This window comes from Anomaloglossus baeobatrachus, chromosome 6 (genome assembly GCF_048569485.1).
Source record: "Anomaloglossus baeobatrachus isolate aAnoBae1 chromosome 6, aAnoBae1.hap1, whole genome shotgun sequence".
In the NCBI taxonomy this organism is placed as follows: Eukaryota; Metazoa; Chordata; class Amphibia; order Anura; family Aromobatidae; genus Anomaloglossus; species Anomaloglossus baeobatrachus.
The window spans coordinates 11225276-11250644 of NC_134358.1; the positions used below are offsets into that span (position 1 = coordinate 11225276).

General features: G+C 52.7%; 1 protein-coding gene across 1 annotated transcript in view; it reads right to left on the reverse strand.

The window, feature by feature from the left end:
• The window catches only part of LOC142243779 (uncharacterized), a 260986-nt gene that overhangs the window by 71011 nt on the left and 164606 nt on the right, over positions 1-25369 (reverse strand). Inside the window, exons 9-11 of the mRNA XM_075315979.1 lie at positions 18704-18777; positions 18168-18453; positions 16748-16904 (exon numbers count right to left, since the gene is read on the reverse strand). Coding sequence (XP_075172094.1) covers positions 16748-16904; positions 18168-18453; positions 18704-18777 — 517 coding nt within the window. The remainder of the gene's footprint in view (positions 1-16747; positions 16905-18167; positions 18454-18703; positions 18778-25369) is intronic.

Below are 25369 nucleotides of genomic sequence, written 5' to 3' on the forward strand. Positions count from 1 at the left end.
AAAACTGGAGGACAGGGCTGGACGGGGCAAGAGGACCGTCAGCCATCGGATCCGCAGTAACCGGTCTGGGGGCCGAGCACACAGCGGGGGACAGGCCCCTAAGTCGGGAGGTAGCTTCACACAACCTGGCAATTAACTTGCAGCAGGAAGTAGCTTCACGTGCTATCTGCAACGGCTCAGAGATTAGCGGTGTCAGCACAACGGAGGGATAGGACTTCCCACACAGAGCAGTCACAAAATCCCACGTGCCAGCTGCTAAGAGCAGGTCCCCAGTAACAAGAGGGACGGGACCCGAAGGTTTCAAGCCAACAGGGCCAGGAACACACACACTACACAGTGTATGGAGGAAGGCTCCAGTCCACCACAGAATCACTGAAAGGGACCACCGGACGTGCTGTCACCGAGTGCAGCAGTACCAAGAGACTTTGTTTACCTCAGAGTCTGTGTCCACTGAATGCGTCATCACACCGAGTGAGTCCCGGCTCCCCAGCGCCCTGCCGGCCCTATATCAATATAGACTGTTCCTACCTATTCCCTACCCTGAGTCCCGGGGGCCCTACCTGCGGAGGGAATCACCACCAGGCTGCCCCAATACCATCAGCCCCGGCACTCCCATAAGGCAGCGGCGGTATTCCTTATTACCGCACACCACAGGTGGCGTCACAAATATTCTCCCCTGTAAATAACCCTTGTTTTCATCGAAGTGTCTGCCGAGCATCCGACTGCTGCTAGGGCGTCACACATTGATTTTTGGCGTCACGAACAGGATCGGACTGGACCCACTAACCTGGGTGACGTGCACCTTCTCCAAAACTGTTGAGCCCGAAGTGAATAAAATAATTCAGTTGCCGCCATCTTGCCGCTGAAAACCAAGGGGGCATAGAAAGATGTCGGCGCCGGGTGAAGCGAGAGCAGCGCCGGTTCCCCCTCAAGATCAAGGTGACATGGACGCACGAGCGACCGCGCCGATAATGCCAATGACTTTACCGTATGTGCCAGGCGCTACCTGGCTACCACAATATGATGGTTCCCCTGACACACTGCAAGGATTCAAAAGAAAAATCCGCACACTCCTGGATATGTTTGGGATGAATGACCGGCAGCAAGCGTCTGTACTACTCGGTCAGTTATCAGGCGCTGCAGAGCTGGAGGCGGAAACCTGGACAGATCAGGACCGGGCCTCAGTAACTGCCATTTGTGAACGTCTGCGACTTTCCTTTGAAAACCGTACTGAGGCAGAACTCCGGATAAAGTTTTACAACTGCAAGCAGCGCCCACAAGAAAGCATTAGAGACTATGCCCTGAGGCTGCAATCAGCGCTACGGACTCTCAAACTAACCATCCCCATCAGTGAAGCTGAAGGAAACAAGATGCTTGTTGAACAGTTTCTGCAAGGCCTGGGGTCAGTGGAGGACCGCAAGCAGCTACGGCTGTGGACTCTGGAATATCCTGCAATGGACTTTGCTGTCTTAAAAGACCGAGCCATCAAGGCTTTGCAAACCCCAGAGCCAGCTGATTCTCCTGCTACGTCCTGGCAAGCCGGCACTTCTCCTCTACATGTGCCACCTCCTGTTAGAGCACTGCCAGAGCCGAAGACCCCAGCAGCGCCTGCAGGCGGTACCAGTGATTTGTCTTTACAGGTGCAGCAGCTGAGCAGTGATGTTGCAAGGATCCTAGAGGCAATGCAGCTCCAGCCCAAGACCAAGCCGGCGGAGAAGCTTGCTGACCGCCCAGATGACGTCCCTTGGATGAGAGGGAGGACCTCAACATACAGAGGAAGGAACCGTGACTGGTATGAAAATGGCTCGCCCACCCCAGGGCTATGGGACACCCGGTGCCGGGCCGGACTAGTCCGGTGGTAGTCAGTGGTGGCTGGGCCCGGCTCCGTGGCCCTGGTGGGTGTCAGTAGAATATGTGGCTTGATGAATAAAGTTTGTGTTCGTGACGCCACCTGTGGTATGCGGCTAATAGGCCGCCGCTGCTGTATGAGGCCTCCGGGGGATGATATGGCAGCAATGGTAGTACTACTCCCCACAGGTGGAGCAATGCCCCGGGGTACAGTTGGTGCTTGTGAGTGTCTATGCAGATGAAATAACAGAGGCAACTTCAAGGGTGCAGTTTCAAGTTCTTTACTCACAATTCTTGTCACAGTCCTGCAGGGACCCTTGGACTGCTGGGACCACTGTCAGGGACCTCCGCCGTTTCTGGGTGATTCTGAGAGTGAAAGCCGGTACCCTTCCCTTAAGTGTCTCTATCTTCAGCTGTCTTCCTTAGCCTTGCCTTGGTAGGTTGAACCTGGCTTGGCCTCCACAACAGCCTCCAGGCTGGGGGGTCACCTGTCGGCTGATTATCCCTTTTCTAGAGTTACTGCTGTGGGCTGTGGCCCGGGGAGTTTACAACATTCCCTGGGCCTCGGTTTTTACTGTTTGGAGATGATCTTTGCGCTCCTCCGGTTTCTAGGGACCGTCCCCTGTTGCAGCTTGATCCCTCCACCGATGTTCTTGTGGAACAGGCCACCACAGCTCTACAGCTACCCGTGGCCCTGGGACCCCTTCTGTTCTCTGCTTGGTGTCACCTGGACCCTCTGAGTCCCAGGATCTTCACCAGGAAGCATCTCTTTCTGTTTCTCAGCTCCTGAATGACTTGGAGCTTTCTTTCCTTTCTCTTCTCCTCCTTGCCTGCCTCCAGCAGGCCTCCTCCTCCTCCTTCCCCACTTTCTCTCGTTCTCCTTCTTCAACTACATGCTGGCTCCTCACTCTCTCACTCCCTGAGGTAGACTGACTAAACTTGACCTTCCTCTCTGCGTCTGCTCTCAGATGGCTCCTCCCACCTCCCCAATTGCCCTGTTCTACCCTATAGGAGCAGGGATGGGTCTTACGACCCCTCCCAGCATGCAGCATGGGAGGGTTGTCTGCCACTTTCCCTGGTCCCAGTGTGTTCCTAGCAATGGGTGTAGTGTGCATTTACCAGGGGACCGGAGTTCACTCTCTTCCTCTCCCAGAATGGGGCATCACACCGCTGGATGGGGTGCAATGACCTGTGGCGACGGAAGCCTCAGGGGCGCCACACTCCCCCACAGCAAATCCCAGCACGTCCTCGGGCTGAAAAACAACAGAAAATTGTGGAGAAACTGCAAAAACATTTTTGTTATGCATAACATAAAACAATAAAACATTTCTTCCCTTTATGGGAGGCACAAGTAAGTAAACGTTGCGAACTTCTTATAAAGAAAACTCTAAGTGTGCACTTCCAGTCCATTGAACGGTTCGGGCACATCCCCCATAATTCTGGTAGGGGGCACAACGGGTGCAACTAATTACATTTTTGGCTACTACAAGTCCAGTAGCCTGGCAGTTCGTTTCTCTCAATCGACAAAGTGGAAAACAATACCAGCCACTAAGTCCAGTGGCCTGGTTACATAGGACACTTTACACATCACATTTACCAGGGACCATATTCCAGTCTAGTGGCCCGGTACACATACACGGGGGGGGGTGACTTCTTCAAAAAGTACAAGGGGCAGTAAGGCTGGAAAGGGTGTCATCTTCAAAAAGAACATTAGGGCAGCACAAAAGGGACATCTTCACAAAGCATGAGGGGCAGACAGGGGCTATTTACAGTTCGGCTTCTTCCTTTTCTTTACTTGTAGGGATTCTTCTCCGCCTCCCCACCTGGCAGCAGGTAGACAGCGGTCAACACAGTCTGCGTCTCCTGTGTGCTGGTCTTGGCGGGCCACGCCTGGCATGGCGGCGGCCTGTATTGGAGTCGCTGCTGTGACCGATTCTTGACGGGCCGCACCTGGCGTGGCTGCGGCCTGGGCTTGGCGGGCCGCATCTGCGGTGTGGATTAACGTCGCCGCTGCGGCGGGATCTTGCTTGTCCAAGCGGGGTATCGCTGCTGGGGCCTGAGCTGGACGGGCCGGGCTTGGCGTCGCTGCTGCGGTGTGGATGGGCGTCGCTCCGGCGGCGAAATCCTGGCGGGCCGCACCTGGCGTGGCTGCGGCCCGGATCGGCGTCGCCATGCCGGGCATCTCTCCAGGGACCGCGGGCATGGTAGCGGGGGTTGGGGCACTCGCGCCGGCAGGGGCATTAAATGACTCACCCCTCAGTAGCATCTCCGGTGTTCTGGCGGTCGCTGCTCCGCGCGTCACTTGCCGGATCTGCTGCATCACCTCCGCCTGCAGCCTTTCACACCACTGGTCCATCTCCCAGCCCCACCAGTCAGCGGAGTCTAGCTCTGGATCGCTGCATGTGGACGCCATTCTCTCTGCGTCTCCTTCTGCACGATCTCCCAGCAGCAGGCTCGTCGCTTCTTCTAGTAGCAGACTTTTGATGTTGCTCAGCAGCAGGCTGGTAACTTCCCGCTCCTTCATCCTGTCAGCCATCCTCCCGACCTCAGCCTTCAGCTCAGCGGCGGTCACAGGCCTGATCCAGGTGAGCTCTTCCTGGCCTCCGCTTACAGGAGCCATCTTCTCTCTTCCTCTAGGCAGCATTCTTAGCGCGCCATTTTTCATCCGCTGCTCTGCATAGCGGGCACTGCTTCGCGCTCTTTTCTTGGACAAGACCAAGGGGGCGGGGCTTCTCTTCGCGCCCTTTCTTCTGGCACGCCCCCCTTCTTCCCGCTCTCTGTAGCGCTAATGGCGGCAGTTTTCACAGTGAAACACGCAGTAACACAGTCTTTTAAGCGTAATTCTTCAGGCGCACAGTACCCGGTGTGACCGGGCACGAAATCCTGTTCGTGACGCCAAAAGTTGACTCGCCCACCCCAGGGCTGTGGGACACCCGGTGCCGGGCCGGACTAGTCCGGAGGTAGTCAGTGGTGGCTGGGCCCGGCTCCGTGGCCCTGGTGGGTGTCAGTAAAATATGTGGCTTGATGAATAAAGTTTGTGTTCGTGACGCCACCTGTGGTATGCGGCTAATAGGCCGCCGCTGCTGTATGAGGCCTCCGGGAGATGATATGGCAGCAATAGTAGTACTACTCCCCACAGGTGGAGCAATGCCCCGGGGCACAGTTGGTGCTTGTGAGTGTCTATGCAGATGAAATAACAGAGGCAACTTCAAGGGTGCAGTTTCAAGTTCTTTACTCACAATTCTTGTCACAGTCCTGCAGGGACCCTTGGACTGCTGGGACCACTGTCAGGGACCTCTGTCGTTTCTGGGTGATTCTGAGAGTAAAAGCCGGTACCCTTCCCTTAAGTGTCTCTATCTTCTGCTGTCTTCCTTAGCCTTGCCTTGGTAGGTTGAACCTGGCTTGGCCTCCACAACAGCCTCCAGGCTGGGGGGTCACCTGTCGGCTGATTATCCCTTTTCTAGAGTTACTGCTGTGGGCTGTGGCCCTGGGAGTCTACAACATTCCCTGTGCCTCGGTTTTTAGTTTGGAGATGATTTTGCGCTCCTCCGGTTTCTAGGGACCGTCCCCTGTTGCAGCTTGATCCCTCCACCGATGTTCTTGTGGAACAGGCCACCACAGCTCTACAGCTATCCGTGGCCCTGGAATCCCTTCTTTTCTCTGCTTGGTGTCACCTGGACCCTCTGAGTCCCAGGATCTTCACCAGGAAGCGTCTCCTTCTTTCTTTCAGCTCCTGACTGACTTGGAGCTTTCTTTCCTTTCTCTTCTCCTCCTTGCCTGCCTCCAGCAGGCCTCCTCCTCCTCCTTCCCCACTTTCTCTCGTTCTTCTTCAACTACATGCTGGCTCCTCACTCTCTCACTCCCTGAGGTAGACTGACTAAACTTGACCTTCCTCTCTGCGTCTGCTCTCAGATGGCTCCTCCCACCTCCCCAATTGCCCTGTTTTACCCTATAGGAGCAGGGATGGGTCTTACGACCCCTCCCAGCATGCAGCATGGGAGGGTTGTCTGCCACTTTCCCTGGTCCCAGTGTGTTGCTAGCAATGGGTGTAGTGTGGATTTACCAGGGGACCGGAGTTCACTCTCTTCCTCTCCCAGAATGGGGCATCACACCGCTGGATGGGGTGCAATGACCTGTGGTGACGGAAGCCTCAGGGGCGCCACAAAAACCTTGTTTGTTATAGGTGCAACAAGACTGGTCACTACGCCCGTTATTGTCCTTTAAACGGGCCACCCCTGGGGCCAAGGGCCACTCCCCAGGACTAAATCGACAAGGCCCAGCAGACTGGCGGGAGCGGTATGTTGGAGGAAGGACCATCGTTTCCATCACCTTGGATGGGATTCCGATTTCAGCACTTCTTGATACCGGCTCCCAGGTAACAACTATACCCCAAGTACTGTATACCAAATTCTGGTCAACTGAGGAACTCGCCCCACCGGACAATGATCTCACCATTTACGCTGTTAATGGTTTACCAGTAACACAACTCGGGTTCAAGGAGGTGACCATCAAGGTGGGCAGGGTGGAGTTAGCACGCCAAGGACTCATAGTAGTGCAGAATGACCCTAGTGACCGGAACCCTAAGATGATTTTGGGGACTAAGGTTATTGAGAATTGTATGGGAGAAGTATTGTTTCTGCTCCAACAGCTCTCTGAAACTGCAGGAGCGGGACGCCAGAGGGTCCTGCAAAGAGAGATTCGAGCCCTCCAGCAGATGCAACAGGTAAATTTGTCTGGTGGGGAAATTGGCGGTGTACGGCTAATGGATGCAGCTCCTGTGGTAGTGCCCCCACGGAGTGAGATGATGATATGGTGCAGGGCAGCTGTAGGCTCCCGTGGACAGAATTACCAGGCAGTGGTAGAGGCCCTACCTTCAAAGCACTGGTCTACAGTACTGACAGCCAGAGGGGTAGTCGATGTCCGTAAGGGGAGAGTGCCCGTGCGAGTGTTGAATTGCGGGGTGGAAGAGGTTAGACTGCCCAGGTATGCTACCATAGCCAAATTGTACACTGTGAGTGAGAATTCCATCCAGACAGTAAAGTCCTCAGCCACACCAGATCAGTCAGCCACAGACAGTTCCCAGATTCAGCAAGAACAGTGGTGTCAAGAGTTACATGTAGGTACTGACTCCACTCCACTACATCAAAAACAAGGGGTCTACAGGGTGGTTCAGGAGTATGAGCAAGTGTTTAGTAAACACCCATTAGACTTTGGGAGTGTGAAAGGGGTTCAGCATCATATACCCACAGGCATTCATCCACCGATAAAGGAAAGGCATAGGCCCATACCACCTGCTCACTACCAGCGTGCCAAAGACATGCTGAGAAGTATGAAGGAGGCTGGGGTCATCCGTGATAGCTGCAGCCCCTGGGCAGCCCCGCTAGTCCTAGTGAAGAAGAAAGATGGCACTATGAGGATGTGCGTGGACTATAACGAATTAACAACATCACACACAAGGATGCCTATCCACTGCCCAGAATTGAAGAGTCCCTGACTGCATTAAGATCTGCAAATTACTTCTCTACCCTTGACCTCACTAGTGGTTACTGGCAAGTGACCGTTGCTGAGGAGGATCGCGAGAAGACCGCTTTTGCCACCCCGATGGGATTATGTGAATTTAACAGCATGCCATTCGGGCTGTGCAATGTACCTGGTATGTTTCAACGACTCATGGAGAGCTGTTTGGGCCATTGCAACTTCGAGACTGTCCTGCTGTACCTGGACGACGTAATTGTATATTCCAAGACCTATGAGGAGCATCTGGGACATCTGGCAGAAGTATTTGAAGCCCTTTCCAGGTACGGGATGAAACTAAAACCCTCCAAATGTCACCTGCTGAAGCCCAAAGTCCAATACCTGGGGCATGTAGTAAGTGCCGAAGGTGTGGCTCCGGACCCTGAGAAAATCACGGCTATCCAGAACTGGCCCAGGCCTCAGAACATCAAAGAGGTGCGCCAGTTCCTGGGATTGATGGGGTACTACCGAAGGTTCGTGAAAGGCTATACCAAGATGGCATCCCCCTTGCAAGATCTCCTAGTCGGACAAACAAAGCACGGCAAGACTTCTGGCTCTCCATTCACATGGGGTGAGGAGCAGGAGAAGTCCTTCAAGTGGATGAAGTCAGCTTTGACAGGAGATGAGATTCTGGCATATCCTGACTATAACCTCCCATTTGTGCTGTACACTGATGCCAGCAACGTGGGACTGGGAGCTGTTCTATCCCAGGTACAGGATGGCAAGGAAAAGGTGATTGCTTACGCCAGCAGGAAACTCCGTCCAACAGAAAGAAATCCTGAGAACTATAGTTCTTTCAAGCTGGAGTTCTTAGCACTTGTTTGGGCCGTGACAGAGAAGTTTAAGCATTACCTGGCTTCTGCAAAATTCACCTTGTATACAGACAACAATCTGTTGACACACCTGGACACGGCGAAGCTTGGAGCAGCGGTGGGTAGCACGACTGGCAAATTACGATTTCACTATAAAGTACAGGGCTGGTCGCAAGAACGCTAACGCTGATGCGTTGTCCAGGATGCCCCAGTTGTGTGATGATGGGAGGGATGAAGATGACCTGGAGGAGATTGAGCTACCTGCTTTCCATCGCCCTACTGATAGAGTGAAACCCCGATATTATAGTGATCAGCAAGAGGCGACCTTCAACCCATTGCCCCACCATGGTTGGCAAGAAGCCCAAGATAATGACCCTGCAATCAGATTGATAAAGGCATTGATATCCCAGGCTGATTCACACCTTGAACCAGATGCTCCAGAAGAAGCTAAGAAATTGTGGAAAGAAAGAAGTCGACTGTGTTTCCATGGAGGCAAGTTGTGCAGAAGTCTCATTAATCCAAAAACGCATGAGAGAATGTGCCAGATAGTGATACCCACAGCATATGCACCAGTGGTGTTGGAGGCCAATCATGACAGAGCTGGGCACTTTGGTTGGAAGAAGTTGGAAATGTTGCTGAGAAGTCGCTTTTATTGGACTGGGATGAGAGAAACCATAGAAGCTTGGTGCAGGAACCATGTACATTAAGGAGAAAAGATAGCACCAGTCAGCGAGCGCCATTGCAACCAATAGTAACTACCCAGCCTCTAGAACTCGTTGCATGAGACCACGTCCAGCTCACACCAAGCAGGAATGGGTACACCTATGCACTCACCATAGTAGATCACTATTCAAGATTCCTGGTGGTGGTACCTGTCAAAGATCTAACTGCCAGCACTGCGGCGAAGGCTTTCCAGGCACACTTCTGCAGACCCCATGGTTACCCAGATCACGTTCTAACAGATCGAGGTCCTACTTTTGAAGCAGAAATCTTCCAAGAATTTTGTAAATTGTATGGGTGTAAGAAGATACACACTGCCCCCTACCACGCACAATCAAATGGGATGTGTGAAAAGATGAACTATGTAGTCATCAGCCTGCTGAAAACTGTACCCCTTGAAGAGCGGAACCAGTGGCCTGAAAAATTGCCAGATCTTGTGGACATGTACAATAGTATTCCTGTGAGTTCCACTAAATGCACACCCGCTTATCTCATGAGGGCTAGACCTGGGAGACTGCCAGTGGATCTGGAGATGGAAGTTGAGATGCCTAAAGTTTATTCCCCAAATGCAGATTGGGATACCAAGCGTAGAGCCCAATACAGGCAAATTCAGGAGTATGTCGAGGAGAATCTGGACCAAAGTAGGGAAAAGCAAGAAAGGAGCTTTAACAAGCAAGCCCAAGCCCTTCCATTTTCACCAGGAGAAGTGGTCTTAAAAAGAAAAAGAAAGATGCATAAACTGGACGACCAGTGGGAAAGAGAGCCATATGTGGTCCAGCCTTCCAATTTCAACAACCAGAAGACCTGTCTTGTCAGCAAGGACCAAGGAAGAACCACAGCTGTCATTTCCCGTGATCACTTGAAAAAGTGCCCTGAACCCCTGAACATCCAGAAGGAAGAACAGCCCCAACCTCAAGTGACTGAGAAAAAGAAGAGTAATCCACACCATCCTAGGTGACTTCCCGGAAGATTGGCCTATGTACAATGGAGCAGGGATTGTGCCTGTACTCACATTCCCGCAACCCGCGGAAGAACAAGAACCAAGGAGGCCTGAAATCATTGCACCTAGAGAAGTACCCATACCAGCACCACGAACACGTAGATTACCACCTACAACACCTAACACCAGTAGTGGGGAACAGGTAGTAGCAAACACCACAGTACAAGGGCTAGAGGGAAGCCAGGAGCTGAGAAGGTCCACCCGTGTGAACTTTGGTCAGCCCCCACAAAGGTTCAGAGATGAGGAATGGAACCCAGCTACTCTACCCTAATGTAAATAGTCTGAATATAGAGTAACGTTAAAAATGTTTAGTATTTTCCATGCTTTTAATTCTACTATTTTCCATGCTAATGATGGTCATGTAAGACATGTTGATATACAGTGTTGATAAGAAGAATGTTGATTTTATTTTAATTACCTGGATTCATGACCTGATTGACGACCAATGATAAGTTTTATTAAAAATGGACCTTTGGCTACAGGACTGGTAGTAGCCAGCACGAACTGGTGCTATTGTAAATGGTTATTTCCCATTCATACCCACGGACTGCATCCCCACCTACAGGAGAAGACACAGGTGGAGGAGAGACCTGGGAGACATATGGCCCAGGTCTGGCCACCAACGGGAGCGGTGGCTTGCCTCCTTTTGAAACTTTGGGGGTGGGATGAAGGACTGGGAAAGCAAAACGTTGGGTTCAAGCAAAGTGCCTCCCCTGTGTGGGATGGATAGATTTTTTTCTTATTAAAATGTTCACTTTGCAGATAAAAATAAACACTCTGGGTGCACTGTAGCTCGGGGATGAGCTACGTTTAACCAAGGGGGAATGTGACGCCCCTGGACTAGTCCAGGGTGTCACAGGGAACTGCACTATTCTCTATCCTTGGTGCAGGGCCCACCCTCCTTGGTTCCGGGGTCCGCAACAGTGATTCTGTACCAACAGCACAAATCCTAGTCACCCAAACACTACACTTGTCAGGCACACCGGGGCGTGGTTCCAGCTGGGAAAGGAACTGCCCACCTATGAGTCAGACAGGCTGGTGGGAGGAGTCAGTTAGACAGTTGGTAGTAACTGAAAAAGAGAGAGGACCTGGTGATGAAGAGCTCCCTGAGGAGAGTCTGGCTGGGTCGCAGACAGTGGCCTGTGCCTGAGGAGACGGGGACCCAGTCGCGGGAAACTGGAGGACAGGGCTGGACGGGGCAAGAGGACAGTCAGCCATCGGATCCGCAGTAACCGGTCTGGGGGCCGAGCACATAGCGGGGGACAGGCCCCTAAGTTGGGAGGTAGCTTCACACAACCCGACAATTAACCTGCAGCGGGAAGTAGCTTCACGTGCTATCTGCAACGGCTCAGAGATTAGCGGTGTCAGCACAACGGAGGGATAGGACTTCCCACACAGAGCAGTCACAAAATCCCACGTGCCAGCTGCTAAGAGCAGGTCCCCAGTAACATGAGGGACGGGACCCGAAGGTTTCAAGCCAACAGGGCAGAGGGACACACACAGTGTATGGAGGAAGGCTCCAGTCCACCACAGAATCACTGAAAGGGACCACCGGACGTGCTGTCACCGAGTGCAGCGGTACCAAGAGACTTTGTTTACCTCAGAGTCTGTGTCCACTGAATGCGTCATCACACCTGAGTGAGTACCCCGGCTCCCCAGCGCCTTGCGGCCCTATATCAATATAGACTGTTCCTACCTATTCCCTACCCTGAGTCCCGGGGGCCCTACCTGCGGAGGGAATCACCACCAGGCTGCCCCAATACCATCAGCCCCGGCACTCCCGTAAGGCAGCGGCGGTATTCCGCATTACCGCACACCGCAGATGGCGTCACAAATATTCTCCCCTGTAAATAACCCTTGTTTTCATCGAAGTGTCTGCCGAGCAGTCCGACTGCTGCTAGGGCGTCACAAAGCCATGTTGCCTGAGTGGGGGGTTAAAATACCCATTATCCATGCAATGGACGTGTATTAAATACAGGTACAACCAATATTAAGGTTTCTATTGCTTCTCCACAATTTGCTTGTAGCAGAACAATGCTGCCATCTGGTGGTGAATTCCACAAACATCCGTATCCCTCAATCTAAAATGCAAACAAAGGTAAGATAACCGCCAAATTCTGCACAAAAATGGAAAAAAGGAAACCGGAATTAAAAACAGGGCAATTTAATGAGAAAGGGTCTGAGAGTGACCTGGTCATTTTGAACTCTCGGCTTTACAGTTTCCAACAACGTGATCCACCGGCCCTCTGTGTTATGTAGACAATCAGATCACAGGTTTCAGTAGACCTGGATACATGCCTAATAGAAGAGAGGCCCGAAGCTCGTGAAAAGGCGACAGGACCAGGAGACTTCTAAGAGCCGATCTGAGGACCCCTGAAAGGTCATTCACTTAACCGATAGGGTGGTAACAAATGACCACCCTGAGGTCTTACTATTCGGGTCATCTTTCTCCCCGTTGCTAATTTCGATGTATTTACGGCTATTAAAGATAGTTTTTTATCCCTGAAGATACTTCTGAAAAAATAATTTCTCCAGGAAAGATTCAGCCTCCACTTCAGGTCTGTGCAATGAAGAACGCGAGGCCACATGAGTCCTTCAGTCACTTCTGTGGGAACGAGAGTCGGCGAGGAATTCAAAGCTTCCCCCTTCAATAAAAAAGGATCAACCACCTTTAAGCCTTTGTCTGCCTGTCCTGCAGCTGACTTGTTCACCAAAACGGTCTACTAAATAGATATAGGAACTGGACTGTGGTGAGCCTACAAGCAAAGGCCCGCGTATTAGGAGTCTGTTCCAGAGGACTGTCCAAGAGTCAACTGCTAGAGGTTTTGCAAGAGCTAGCCTTCAAGATGGCACCGGAGAGGGATTCCCAAAGCTACTGGAGGAAAGGCGAGTTCTGGAGGTAAAAAACCAGAAGAGTCAGTGGGTTATACAGAGGAGGTGAAGGATATTGCTGGAGGATGAAGCCACCATAGAAGATAGATGGGAGGCCATACAGAGAGCTCAGGAGAGGCAGCTAGAAACCCCAGGCAGACCATCACAGCATCCATCATAAGGGAATCCCCAAGAGCCTCCCACAAGGCCTTTAAGCCATTTAATGAGGCTTTAGTGGACATTGAGATATTCTTACAAAACTTTGTCAGTTAATGTAAATTCCAGAAATGGTGGGTCCAGCGTCTGGTGTGGGTCTTAGATGATGTAGATGCAGAAGCATAATGAGCTATGGACCCTCGGTGGAACCGCACGTATGAGGACATTAAACAAAAGATCCTGGCACACTATGCGGTAACTCCAGACACTTACATTTAAGAAGATCCTTTTCCGGTATCATCGCTGACAGGAGGGACAAGAGACATAACTATGGAGAAGGTCCTACAGGTTATCCTAAATAAGCTATTCTTTGCCAAACGCCCCACTGAGATCCAGGAATGGGTGCGTGAGGAACCCAGAGACCATAGAACAAGCCGCTGCTCTGATGAGGGGCTCACCACCAAGCCTCAGTGGTAGAAGCTACCAGTACCATCACAAAGGAGATCCAGTGCCCTTCAGTCCCCAACATTAGACCACCACCTCATTATTCCCATGAGATTCCATCTCCAGTTATTCCGGCCTCATCTTTGGGAATGTGATGAGGAATAAAACCAGTAGAACATGTTATGGATATGGGCAGCTCAGCCATCTGTAAGCCTCCTGTCCAGGTGCTCGAAGGAGGTCCAACTTGGACCATCCACTTTCTACAGACACAACATGGAAAGGGCTGGATTTGGCCTGTGATGATTTTCCAAATGACACCCACACCACACTATGATGTCCTCACAGTACTTTCTCCACACACCAGTGGCGTAGCAACTGCTTTTGCCGCCCGGGGCGATCGTCAAATTTGCCACCCCTCCTCCATTGGCCATCGATAAGGCTACTTTCACACTTGCATTAGTCGCAATCCGCCGCTTTGGAATACGGCGCAATACATTAACGGCTTGCGCCGTTTCACATAGACTTGTATGGATGACAGATTGCGACTAATGTGTCTGCGTTGCATACGCCAGGTGGATTGGTCGTGGAACGACTGACCGTCGGGCGACAGGAACACAGCATGTAGCATTTGAGCAGCGGAATGCCTTTTTTCTCTGCACATGCTCAGCTCTTATGTTTAATTGAAGTCAATGTTTCTCTCTCGGCGGCCGAACGATAGGCTGATCATTCACAATAGCCTGCCGGCGGTAAAACCGTTAAAAAAAACAAAAAAAAAAAACAAAAAGCAAACGGATCGTTGTTTTGCAGTATTTTTACAGTCGGCCGGTCTCTTACTCACCGATCACCGGCACGGCGCTGCACGGCTGTCACACTGCTCCGGTGACTTCTCCTGCTTTTGAAAATGCCAGCCGCTCATTATTCCATCTCGTATTCCCTGCTTCCCCTGCCCACCGGTGCCTATGATTGGTTGCAGTGAGACAGCTCTCACTCAGCATGGGGCGTGTCTGACTGCAACCAATCACAGCCACCGGTGAGCGAGTCTATATCGTGCAGTACAATAAATAAAAGCTTGCGGCCCCCCAATTTTGATACCAACCAAGCACATGGCTGAAGGCTGGTATTCTCAGGATGGGGAGCCCCATGTTATGGAGAGCCCCCTCCTCCCCAGCCTAAAAATATCAGCCAGCAGCCGCCCGGAATTGCCGCATACATTAGATTTGACAGTTCCGGGACTCTACCCGGCTCATCCCGAATTGCCCTGCTGCGGTCGCAATTGGGGTAATAAAGAAGTTAATGGCAGCAGCCCATAGCTGCCACTAAGCCCTAGGTTAATCATGGCAGGTGTCTATGAAAGCCCCCCCCCCCCCCCCCGATTAATCTGTAGTGAAAGTAAACAAACACAAAACAAAAAATCCTTTGAAATAAAAGACCAAAAAAAAAAAAAAAAAAAAAAAAAAAAAAACCTACCCTCTTTATAAACCCCCCCAAACACCCCTCCAGGTCCGGCATAATCCACACAAGGTCCCACAACGCTTTTAGCTCTGCTACATGAAGCTGACAGGAGCGGCCATAGAACACCGGCGTTCCTGTGAGCTCCACGCAGAAATTGAAGTGAGTCGCTCTGTCAGCGGGGACTGATGGGGGGGGGGGGGGGGGGGGAAGGGGGGGGGGGTAGTGCCTGTGTGTGCGGTGATGATGAAGGAGGTGGGGGGGGGGGGGGGTGAGGGGGGAGTGTGTGCGCGCGGTGATGAAGGAGAAGGGGGGGAGGGGGGAGTGTGTGCACGCGGTGATGGAGGTGGGAGGGGGAGTGTGCGGTGATGATGGAGGTGGGAGGGGGGAGTGTGTGCGGTGAAGATGGAGGTGGGGGGGCAGGGTGGTAGTGCATGCGTGTGCGGTGATGGGGGGGGGGGGGGGGGGCGCATGTGTGCGTGCATGGTGATGGGGAGGGCGTGGCATTTTCTGCCCCCTCTGCTATGCCACTGCCCTGTATGATGTCCTCACAGGTTATTGCTACTATTTGTGTAAATTAAGGACTTTTGATACTGCTCTCAGCCCTCCACCACCTCTTCGCTCTCCGCAGCTTAAAGTACATGGACCGTTGCTATATATTAACCACACTAATATATATATATATATATATATATATATATATATATTATATATATATATATATATATATATGTTGTATAAAAATTTAAAAAAAAAAAAAAAAAAAGTGGGCTCCCGCTGTATTTTGATCGCCAGTCAGGTAAAGCCAGGCAGCTGGGATTCTCGACAGCCCGCAGCCTTCCCTGTAAATGGCGCAGTTTCTTAGCGCCATTTCCAGGCACTTTACCCAGCTCATCCAGCGGCTGTGATGGCACACTGGGTAATAAAGGGGTTAATACCAGCTTTAATTTCTCAGATGGTACTAAGGCCGAAATTCATGGTGTCACGTCAAATTAGATATGGCCTCATGAATTTCTAGTAAATAAAAAGCAAAAAATTTTTTTTCTCTTCCTGATAAAATAAAACACCCCAAAAACTAACCACATTTAGAGACTTCATCTTTATTATAAAAGAAAATCCGTATTCCACAGGTGCAGCAATGTCAGCTCTGCTACATCACCCTGTACAGTCTATACAGTGTGAGAAGCAGAGAGCATTGTCGACTCTGCTACATCAACCTGTACAGCAGTGGCTATATAAAGTGAGATGCAGGCTGACACTGAGGCCGGAGCTCCACTTACGTGTGACTCGTGCAGTCTCGCATGGGCATCTCCCCAAATGGACTGACACTCTCCGGACACGACCGCTCCTGTCAGGAGAGAGTGCGGCCATACTGGGTGATGCCGATGCGACAGTGACAGTCAAAGTTCAGTTACCAGGACCTTCGAGATGTCATAGTCATGTGACCAGCCTGTAGCCAATTAAGTAATACAGCATTCACACGTGACTAGGTCACATGGCTATGACGTTTATGAAGGTCCTTCAGTAGTCCAGTGCTGCTTACCGGGCGGCACAGCAATGGTCGGACGGACACGGAAGCAGAAGCGCTGGGAGGCAGAGTCTGCAGGACCTGGAAGTATGAGCAGAATGTTTTATTTTCTATCTTTATAGTTCAGGATCGCCCATCCCTACTAACGAGTAATCACAAGGATATTCACGCAGTAACGAGTAGCCCAAATACCGCACTACTCAGCGAGTACCGAGTCTACACGCTCATCCCCAGTTATAGCTTTTACGCTTTTCATTAAACAGTAAATAAATATCTGAAGACAAAGGACGATGCGATGAGATGGTTTTATTCATCCATTAACAGAGTCACAGGTCGTACAATGGACGCTCCATATAAAAACACAGATCAGGAAGACGGCGGCCATGACAGCGGCTACCAGCAGACATTATTCCTGTTAGTGACGGAGTCTGAATAAACCTCCACCTCACACATCGACAGGTACTCCGAGCGTCCGGGGATCACCACGCTGACGTACTGACCCTCCATCCCCTTACAGCAGAAGGACAAGGTGGCAGAGGAGACATCTGTGACCTTCCCGCACCTGGAGGAGGAAAGCAAATGTGACAGTCAGCCATATACAGCAACAGCGGCGGACGCAGCCAGAAGGACAGCGGCCAAAAGACAGCAGCCAACAGCGGAGGCCAACAACGGAGGATGCAGCCAGAAGGACAGTGGCCAAAAGACAGCAGCCAACAGCGGAGGCCAACACCGGAGGATGCAGCCAGAAGGACAGTGGCCAAAAGACAGCAGCCAACAGCGGAGGCCAACACCGCGGATGCAGCTAGAAGACAGCGGCCAACACCGGAGGACGCAGCCAGAAGGCCAACACCGGAGGACGCAGAAGACAGCGGCCAACACCGGACACAGCCATAAGGCAGCAGCCAACACAGAAGAAAGCGGACAACACCGGAGGATGCAGCCAGAAGACAGCTGACAACACCGGCGGATGGACTCAGAACACTGGGCCCTTTACAGTCCAGTAGCTTATTAAAATGTACAGTTCCATCTGTTTTGGAGGTAGAATTGGCCCTGTGCAGCTGCACCAATGTGTCCATACATGCATCACAAGGCGCTGAGCATGGCCATCACACCAAAGAGACACCAAGCAAGTGGCCCAGCCCGGCCGTCCTACGTAACAAGAACATTTGAGTTCTATTCTTACCCACAGGACCTCTGCAGGATTCTGGCTGGCCACTGGTTCTGCCGGTCACATCGGGTTGGGTGGGCGCCCACCATTTACTGTCTGAGGCCACGAGAGACTTCACAACCCACTAAAGACCTGAGGCTGAGGCAGCGCTTGTCACATCTAATGTGTTTCTGGCCACAGCACCACTTTCCTTATCGGCCACAGCTGCCATTTTTAGCCAAGTGATATTAATCCACACTCTCGGGGCGCTCCTCCCATTAGCGAGTGTCCCCCATAGTCAGGTTGTGGGTAGTGGTGCACCCTTCACATACACATTAGTTTGATCCCCTCAATCACTAGGATTCATCGAGCACTGTGCATAGGCTGCCATTGTCCTCAGCTGCACAGGACAATGTGCTGCAGAGAAGGAGGATCTTAAGCAGAATATAAGATAATTCCACCCAACGAGCAAATTATGTGTTTGTTCATTGGGGAAAACAACAACTTGTACGATTGTGAGGACCTCACACCGCTCCATCCAGAAGACCTGACCGGCCGCTGGACCTCGCACCTTCCAGCTACCTGTGATCCACCGATGAGGACGGACACTGAACAGAACACGGCAGAACGGGTTTGCTCCGGGTGAGATTAAGTATTTCACATCTTGTGAGGACTTACACCGGGTTGTTGTTGTCGGGGGAATTCCCGACTTGGACCTCGGCCCCCATCAGTCGCTCCGGACAACAGTCCATGCGGTTTGTTATGACGACGATTGATATCTTGTAGCTCTGGGTCAGGTCCAGTCTCCACCACGGATCCTTCTCCAGGTTGGTGTGAGTGCAGGACTCACTATTGAAGTCAGTGTCTTTGTTCCCATCGATGGCGTTCTTGGCTACTCCGCTCCTGGTGGAGTACGGATAGTCCGACATCTGGGAGGCCACGCCGGTCCTCGCAAGGTTTACAGCTGAGGACAGAAGAGATTTGTTATAAGCAGCTGACCCTGCCCGCGAGGGCGACCACAGCCCGCGCCGGCCGACCCCACGAGGGTGGGGGAAAATTCACAGCTGTATAGTCACACCAAAATGGAAGGTTAGCCCTGGTGACCGGCAGGTGGCAGATACCCCAGATAGCGGCTTCAAGCATCCTACCCCCCTGCCCAAACAATAATCCCACCCTGTGTACAGCTACATGGACGCCTGAAGACCAGATCTCACCTCCAGGAGCAGGAGAACATCCCAGAGTCAGAGACACGGATCCAACCAGAAGCAGAGACCTCAGAAGAGTCATCCTGGGGGAGAAGAGGAACAAAGTCACCAAATGTGCGGAGAAGAGGAGCTGCAGAAGATGTTTCACTGTAACTGTAGAAAGCCCTGAGCGCAGCCAAAAACCGGACCCGGATCTAATGCCGATACACAAAACCGATCAGAAGATTCCACCATGAATCTCATTCCGTTTTGGAAGTTTCCACATTGCAGCGTCAGATCTGTCGGATTTTGGATGTGCGCTCCATGGTTTTCTACCGTTACAGCTTGTGCCCCTGAGGAAGCAAACGTGCAAAACGTTCATGGGGGGGGGGGGGGGGGAGAAATACAGAGAATTAATCTGCACCATTACAGTACGATATGAGGAGAGTTCTTCACACCGCAGACCTCACGTCTTCTGCTTCCAGTGTTTGAGCCTCCATCAGTGGAAACGTTTCATGTATTACTCAGTTATATTAATATACAATTCCCATTACTGTCACCCCTCCAACAACTAAAATGGCTGATAACAGGGAGTAAAGGCCCCTTTACACACTGAGACTTTCAGCGATCCCAACCTGGCCGGGATCGCTACAAAGTCTCTGGTGAGTCGCTGGTGAGCTGTCAAACAGGCAGACCTGGCCAATGACGATCCAGACCTGCAGAACGACCGAGCTAGTCAAATAAAATACACAATAAAATAAACACAAACACATTCCCTCATCACCACTTTAATAAGCCCGAAAAAGCCCTCCTTGTCCGGCGTAATCCACGGACCTCCAGCGTCGCTTCCAGCTCTGCTGCATGAAGGTGACCGGAGCTGCAGAAGACACCGCCGCTCCTGTCACCTCCATGCAGCAAATGGAGAGCCGCGTGATCGGCTGAGCTGTCACTGAGGTTACCCGCTGTCACTGGATCCAGCGGTGGATGCAGCGTTGGCCGCGGGTAACCTCAGTGACAGCTCAGCCGATTGCGCTATTGCCTTCATTAGCTGCATGGAGGTGACAGGAGCGGCGGTGTCTTCTGCTGCTCCGGTCACCTCCATGCAGCAGAGCTGGATGCGACGCTAAAGGTCCGTGGATTACGCCGGACATGGAGGGCTTTTTTGGGCTTATTAAAGTGGTGATGAGGGAATTTGTTAGTGTTTTTTATTTCTAATAAAGGATTTTTTCTGGTGTGTGTGTTTGTTTATTTACTGTAATTTACAGATTAATCATGGAAGGAATCTCGGGGAGACGCCTGACATGATTAATCTAGGACTTATTGGCAGCTATGGGCTGCCAATAACTCCTTATTACCCCGATTTGCCAACGCACCAGGGTAAATCGGGAAGAGCCGGGTACAGTCCCAGAACTGTCGCATATAATGTATGCGGCAATTCTGGGCGGCTGCTGACTGATATTGTTAGGCTGGGGGGCTCCACATAACGTGGAGCTCCCCATCCTGAGAATACAAGCCTTCAGCCGTATGGCTTTATCTGGCTGGTTTTAAAATTGGGGGGGGGACCGCACGCCGTTTTTTTTAATTATTTAATTATTTATTTCACTACACAGTATAGACACGCCCACCGGCTGCTGTGATTGGGTGCAGTGTGACACCTGTCACTCAGCGTGGGGGCGTGTCTCACTGCAACCAATCATAGGCGCCTGTGGGCGGGGAAAGCAGGGAATACGAGATTGTTTAATGAGCGGCCGGCTTTTTCAAAATAGTAATAGAGATAGTGACGGGCCGACAGAGAATAGAGACCAAGAGGGAGAGACCGACTGACAGAATAGTGATTGGAAACGAGTGATGTGTCACAATATCTGTCAGTGTTTTAAGTCCCCTTTACACACAGACTTTGCTGCACAGCGGGAAACAAAGGACCAAAGAATGGTCCTGAACGATTTGTAGCGATCAGCAACTTCACAGCAGGGGCCAGGAGCTGATGTGTGTCACACACGGCAATGTCGCTGTTACGTCACAAAGCCGGTGACGTTACATCGATGCCGTTTGCGATGTTGCAGTGTGTAAAGCCACCTTAAGATTAGAGGAAATGTGAATAGTTTACTACTCCATTACGTCTGGTTCACATGCTGCAGATTCTGGAGACTGCGATCTACTGAATCTTACAAACAGCCGACCATTGGCGAAACGTGCGTGGGACAGCCAGCCGGGCTTGGAGCCAATAATGGCGGCACAGGAGGGGTTATAATCACCGCTCCATGCTGCATGTGAGTCCCAGCTCCAGCCTGCAGTCAGGGGTCATCTTAGGCTCTGTGCACACGCTGCGCTTTTTGGTGCAGTTTGTTGCTGAAATGTGCACGTCTATCCTTCTCCCAACAAAGTCTGACAATGCAGAAGTGCTGAGCACACGCGCCGCTGATGAGCACACGCGCCGCTGATGAGCACACGCGCCGCTGATGAGCACACGCGCCGCTGATGAGCACACGCGCCGCTGATGAGCACACGCGCCGCTGATGAGCACACGCGCCGCTGATGAGCACACGCGCCGCTGATGAGCACACGCGCCGCTGATGAGCACACGCGCCGCTGATGAGCACACGCGCCACTGATGAGCACACGCGCCACTGATGAGCACACGCGCCGCTGATGAGCACACGCGCCGCTGATGAGCACACGCGCCGCTGCTTCCCTGCAGTTTTCAGTGCAGAAGAAACCCAACACTAAAATGCACACTTTAGCCACAAGGTGTGTTTTGATGCAGAACATTTGTGCAGGTAATCTGCAGCGTGTGCACAGGCCCCAGCTCCACGACACCACTGCTCGAGCCTGAAATCATCCGCACCCCCGAGAGGTAGCACAGGGAGCGCCAGTGTATCCCGTCTGACCAGCCCCAGCCCCAGCCCCCGCAGCCTCTGACCCTACGTGTTCAGCCCCCCTATACAATGTATCACTAATGCTGGACATTATGAAACATTGTCTATAGAAGTCACCCTCATCATACACATTATCAGCGCTACACCGCCATATAGTGACACTGCAGAAACCATTACACCACTATTACTCCCTGTTATCAGCCATTACTGGGGGGGGGGGGGGGGGGAGGCTGTAGGACAGGCGAGTACAATCCATTGCTCCCTGTTATCAGCCATTACTGGGGGAGGAGGAGGCTGTAGGACAGGCAAGTACAATCCATTGCTCCCTGTTATCAGCCATTACTGGGGGAGGAGGAGGCTATAGGACAGGCGAGTACAATCCATTGCTCCCTGTTATCAGCCATTACTGGGGGAGGAGGAGGCTGTAGGACAGGTGAGTACAATCCATTGCTCCCTGTTATCAGCCATTACCGGGGGAGGAGGAGGCTGTAGGACAGGGGAGTTTTCAGTCACAGCCAGTAGCAGTTGATAATATGGAAAGAAAGAGGGGGGGGGGGGGGGAAAGTCACCTGGTTGTTAATCCCAGTAAATTGAGCTATGGCTGACAGCAGGGAGCAGTAGCTTGCAGGTAGCTATGGTGCAGGTGCTCAGTGCCGGGCTCTGTACTCACATGATGCCGCAGAGTCTGTGACTGAGGAGCCGCGCTGCTGGTATTTATACCTCATTGCTCTGCAGCCACGCCCACTGCTGGCCAGAGCTCCGCCCATAACTCAGGTCCCCTCTACTGCAAAGCGCCCCACCCTCCAGCCCAGAGCCCCGCCTCTCATATCATAGCTCCGCCTCTCATATCATAGCTCCGCCTCTCATATCATAGCTCCGCCTCTCATATCATAGCTCCGCCTCTCATATCATAGCTCCGCCTCTCATATCATAGCTCCGCCTCTCATATCATAGCTCCGCCTCTCATATCATAGCTCCGCCTCTCATATTATAGCTCCGGTTCATATCCTCGCCCCTCCTGTCCATGGCTCCGCCCCTTCTGCTCCCCCTACTGGTGACGGGCCGCGGTTCTGTGCGGTTCCGCCGCGGTTCTGTGCGGTTCCGCCGCGGTTTTCCTCAGGATTCTGGATGTTCTTGAACCTTTCAACGTTTTAAGAACAGAAAATGAAACAAATGATGCTGAAATGTTGACCCCGCCCCCAGCAGCTTAAGCCACGCCCAATGGCCATTTTTGTCTGCCCTGGCAGGAGGAGTTGTCAGAGGGACATTCCACAGACGCCGCAGACTTCAGGGCGCGGACCTCGTGTATCCAGAAGGCTGAGACCAGAGATGAGTAATGGAGTCTCAGGACTGCAGTCCAGGTCAGGGGAGGCCGGAGACTGGATGGAGGCCGTGACTCTCTCACCTCCCAGTGTCCTCAGAGGCTGCATGGAGGCCGTGACTCTCACCTCCTGGCATTCGTAGAGGTTGGACGGAGGCCACAACTCTCTCACCTCCTGGCATTCGTAGAGGCTGCATGGAGGCCGTGACTCTCTCACCTGCTGACATTCCTAACGGCTGGACAGAGGCCGCGACTCTTTCACCTTCTTACATTTCTAGAGGCTGGACGGAGGCCGCGACACTCTCACCTCCTGACTTTCCCAGAGGCTGGACAGAGGCCGCGACTCTCTCACCTCCTGACATTCCTAGAGGCTGGACGGAGGCCACGACTCTCTCACCTCCTGACATTCCTAGAGGCTGGACGGAGGCCACGACTCTCTCACCTCCTGACATTTCTAGAGGCTGGACGGAGGCCGCGACTCTCTCACCTCCTGACATTCCTAGAGGCTGGATGGAGGCCACGACTCTCTCACCTCCTGACATTCCTAGAGGCTGGACAGAGGCCGTGACTCTCTCACCTCCTGACATTTCTAGAGGCTGGACGCAGGCCGCGACTCTCTCACCTCCTGGCATTTCTAGAGGCTGGACGGAGGCCGCGACTCTCTCACCTCCTGGCATTTCTAGAGGCTGGACGTAGGCGGCGACTCTCACCTCCTGACATTCCCAGAGGCTAGAGGGAGGCCGCAACTCTCTCACCCCCTGACATTGCTAGAGGCTGGACGGAGGCCGTGAATATCCCCTCCTGACATTCCTAGAGGCTGTACTGAGGTCGTGACTCTCTCACCTCCTGGCATTTGTAGAGGTTGGATGGAGGCCGCGACTCTCTCACCTCCTGACATTCCTAACGGCTGGACAGAGGCCGCGACTCTTTCACCTTCTTACATTTCTAGAGGCTGGACGGAGGCCGCGACACTCTCACCTCCTGACTTTCCCAGAGGCTGGACAGAGGCCGCGACTCTCTCACCTCCTGACATTCCTAGAGGCTGGACGGAGGCCACGACTCTCTCACCTCCTGACATTCCTAGAGGCTGGACGGAGGCCACGACTCTCTCACCTCCTGACATTTCTAGAGGCTGGACGGAGGCCGCGACTCTCTCACCTCCTGACATTCCTAGAGGCTGGACAGAGGCCGTGACTCTCTCACCTCCTGACATTTCTAGAGGCTGGACGGAGGCCGCGACTCTCTCACCTCCTGGCATTTCTAGAGGCTGGACGGAGGCCGCGACTCTCTCACCTCCTGGCATTTCTAGAGGCTGGACGTAGGCGGCGACTCTCACCTCCTGACATTCCCAGAGGCTAGAGGGAGGCCACAACTCTCTCACCCCCTGACATTGCTACAGGCTGGACGGAGGCCGTGAATATCCCCTCCTGACATTCCTAGAGGCTGTACTGAGGTCGTGACTCTCTCACCTCCTGGCATTTGTAGAGGTTGGATGGAGGCCGCGACTCTCTCACCTCCTGACATTCCTAACGGCTGGACAGAGGCCGCGACTCTTTCACCTTCTTACATTTCTAGAGGCTGGACGGAGGCCGCGACACTCTCACCTCCTGACTTTCCCAGAGGCTGGACAGAGACCGCGACTCTCTCACCTCCTGACATTCCTAGAGGCTGGACGGAGGCCACGACTCTCTCACCTCCTGACATTCCTAGAGGCTGGACGGAGGCCACGACTCTCTCACCTCCTGACATTTCTAGAGGCTGGACGGAGGCCGCGACTCTCTCACCTCCTGACATTCCTAGAGGCTGGATGGAGGCCACGACTCTCTCACCTCCTGACATTCCTAGAGGCTGGACAGAGGCCGTGACTCTCTCACCTCCTGACATTTCTAGAGGCTGGACGCAGGCCGCGACTCTCTCACCTCCTGGCATTTCTAGAGGCTGGACGGAGGCCGCGACTCTCTCACCTCCTGGCATTTCTAGAGGCTGGACGTAGGCGGCGACTCTCACCTCCTGACATTCCCAGAGGCTAGAGGGAGGCCGCAACTCTCTCACCCCCTGACATTGCTAGAGGCTGGACGGAGGCCGTGAATATCCCCTCCTGACATTCCTAGAGGCTGTACTGAGGTCGTGACTCTCTCACCTCCTGGCATTTGTAGAGGTTGGATGGAGGCCGCGACTCTCTCACCTCCTGACATTCCTAACGGCTGGACAGAGGCCGCGACTCTTTCACCTTCTTACATTTCTAGAGGCTGGACGGAGGCCGCGACACTCTCACCTCCTGACTTTCCCAGAGGCTGGACAGAGGCCGCGACTCTCTCACCTCCTGACATTCCTAGAGGCTGGACGGAGGCCACGACTCTCTCACCTCCTGACATTCCTAGAGGCTGGACGGAGGCCACGACTCTCTCACCTCCTGACATTTCTAGAGGCTGGACGGAGGCCGCGACTCTCTCACCTCCTGACATTCCTAGAGGCTGGACAGAGGCCGTGACTCTCTCA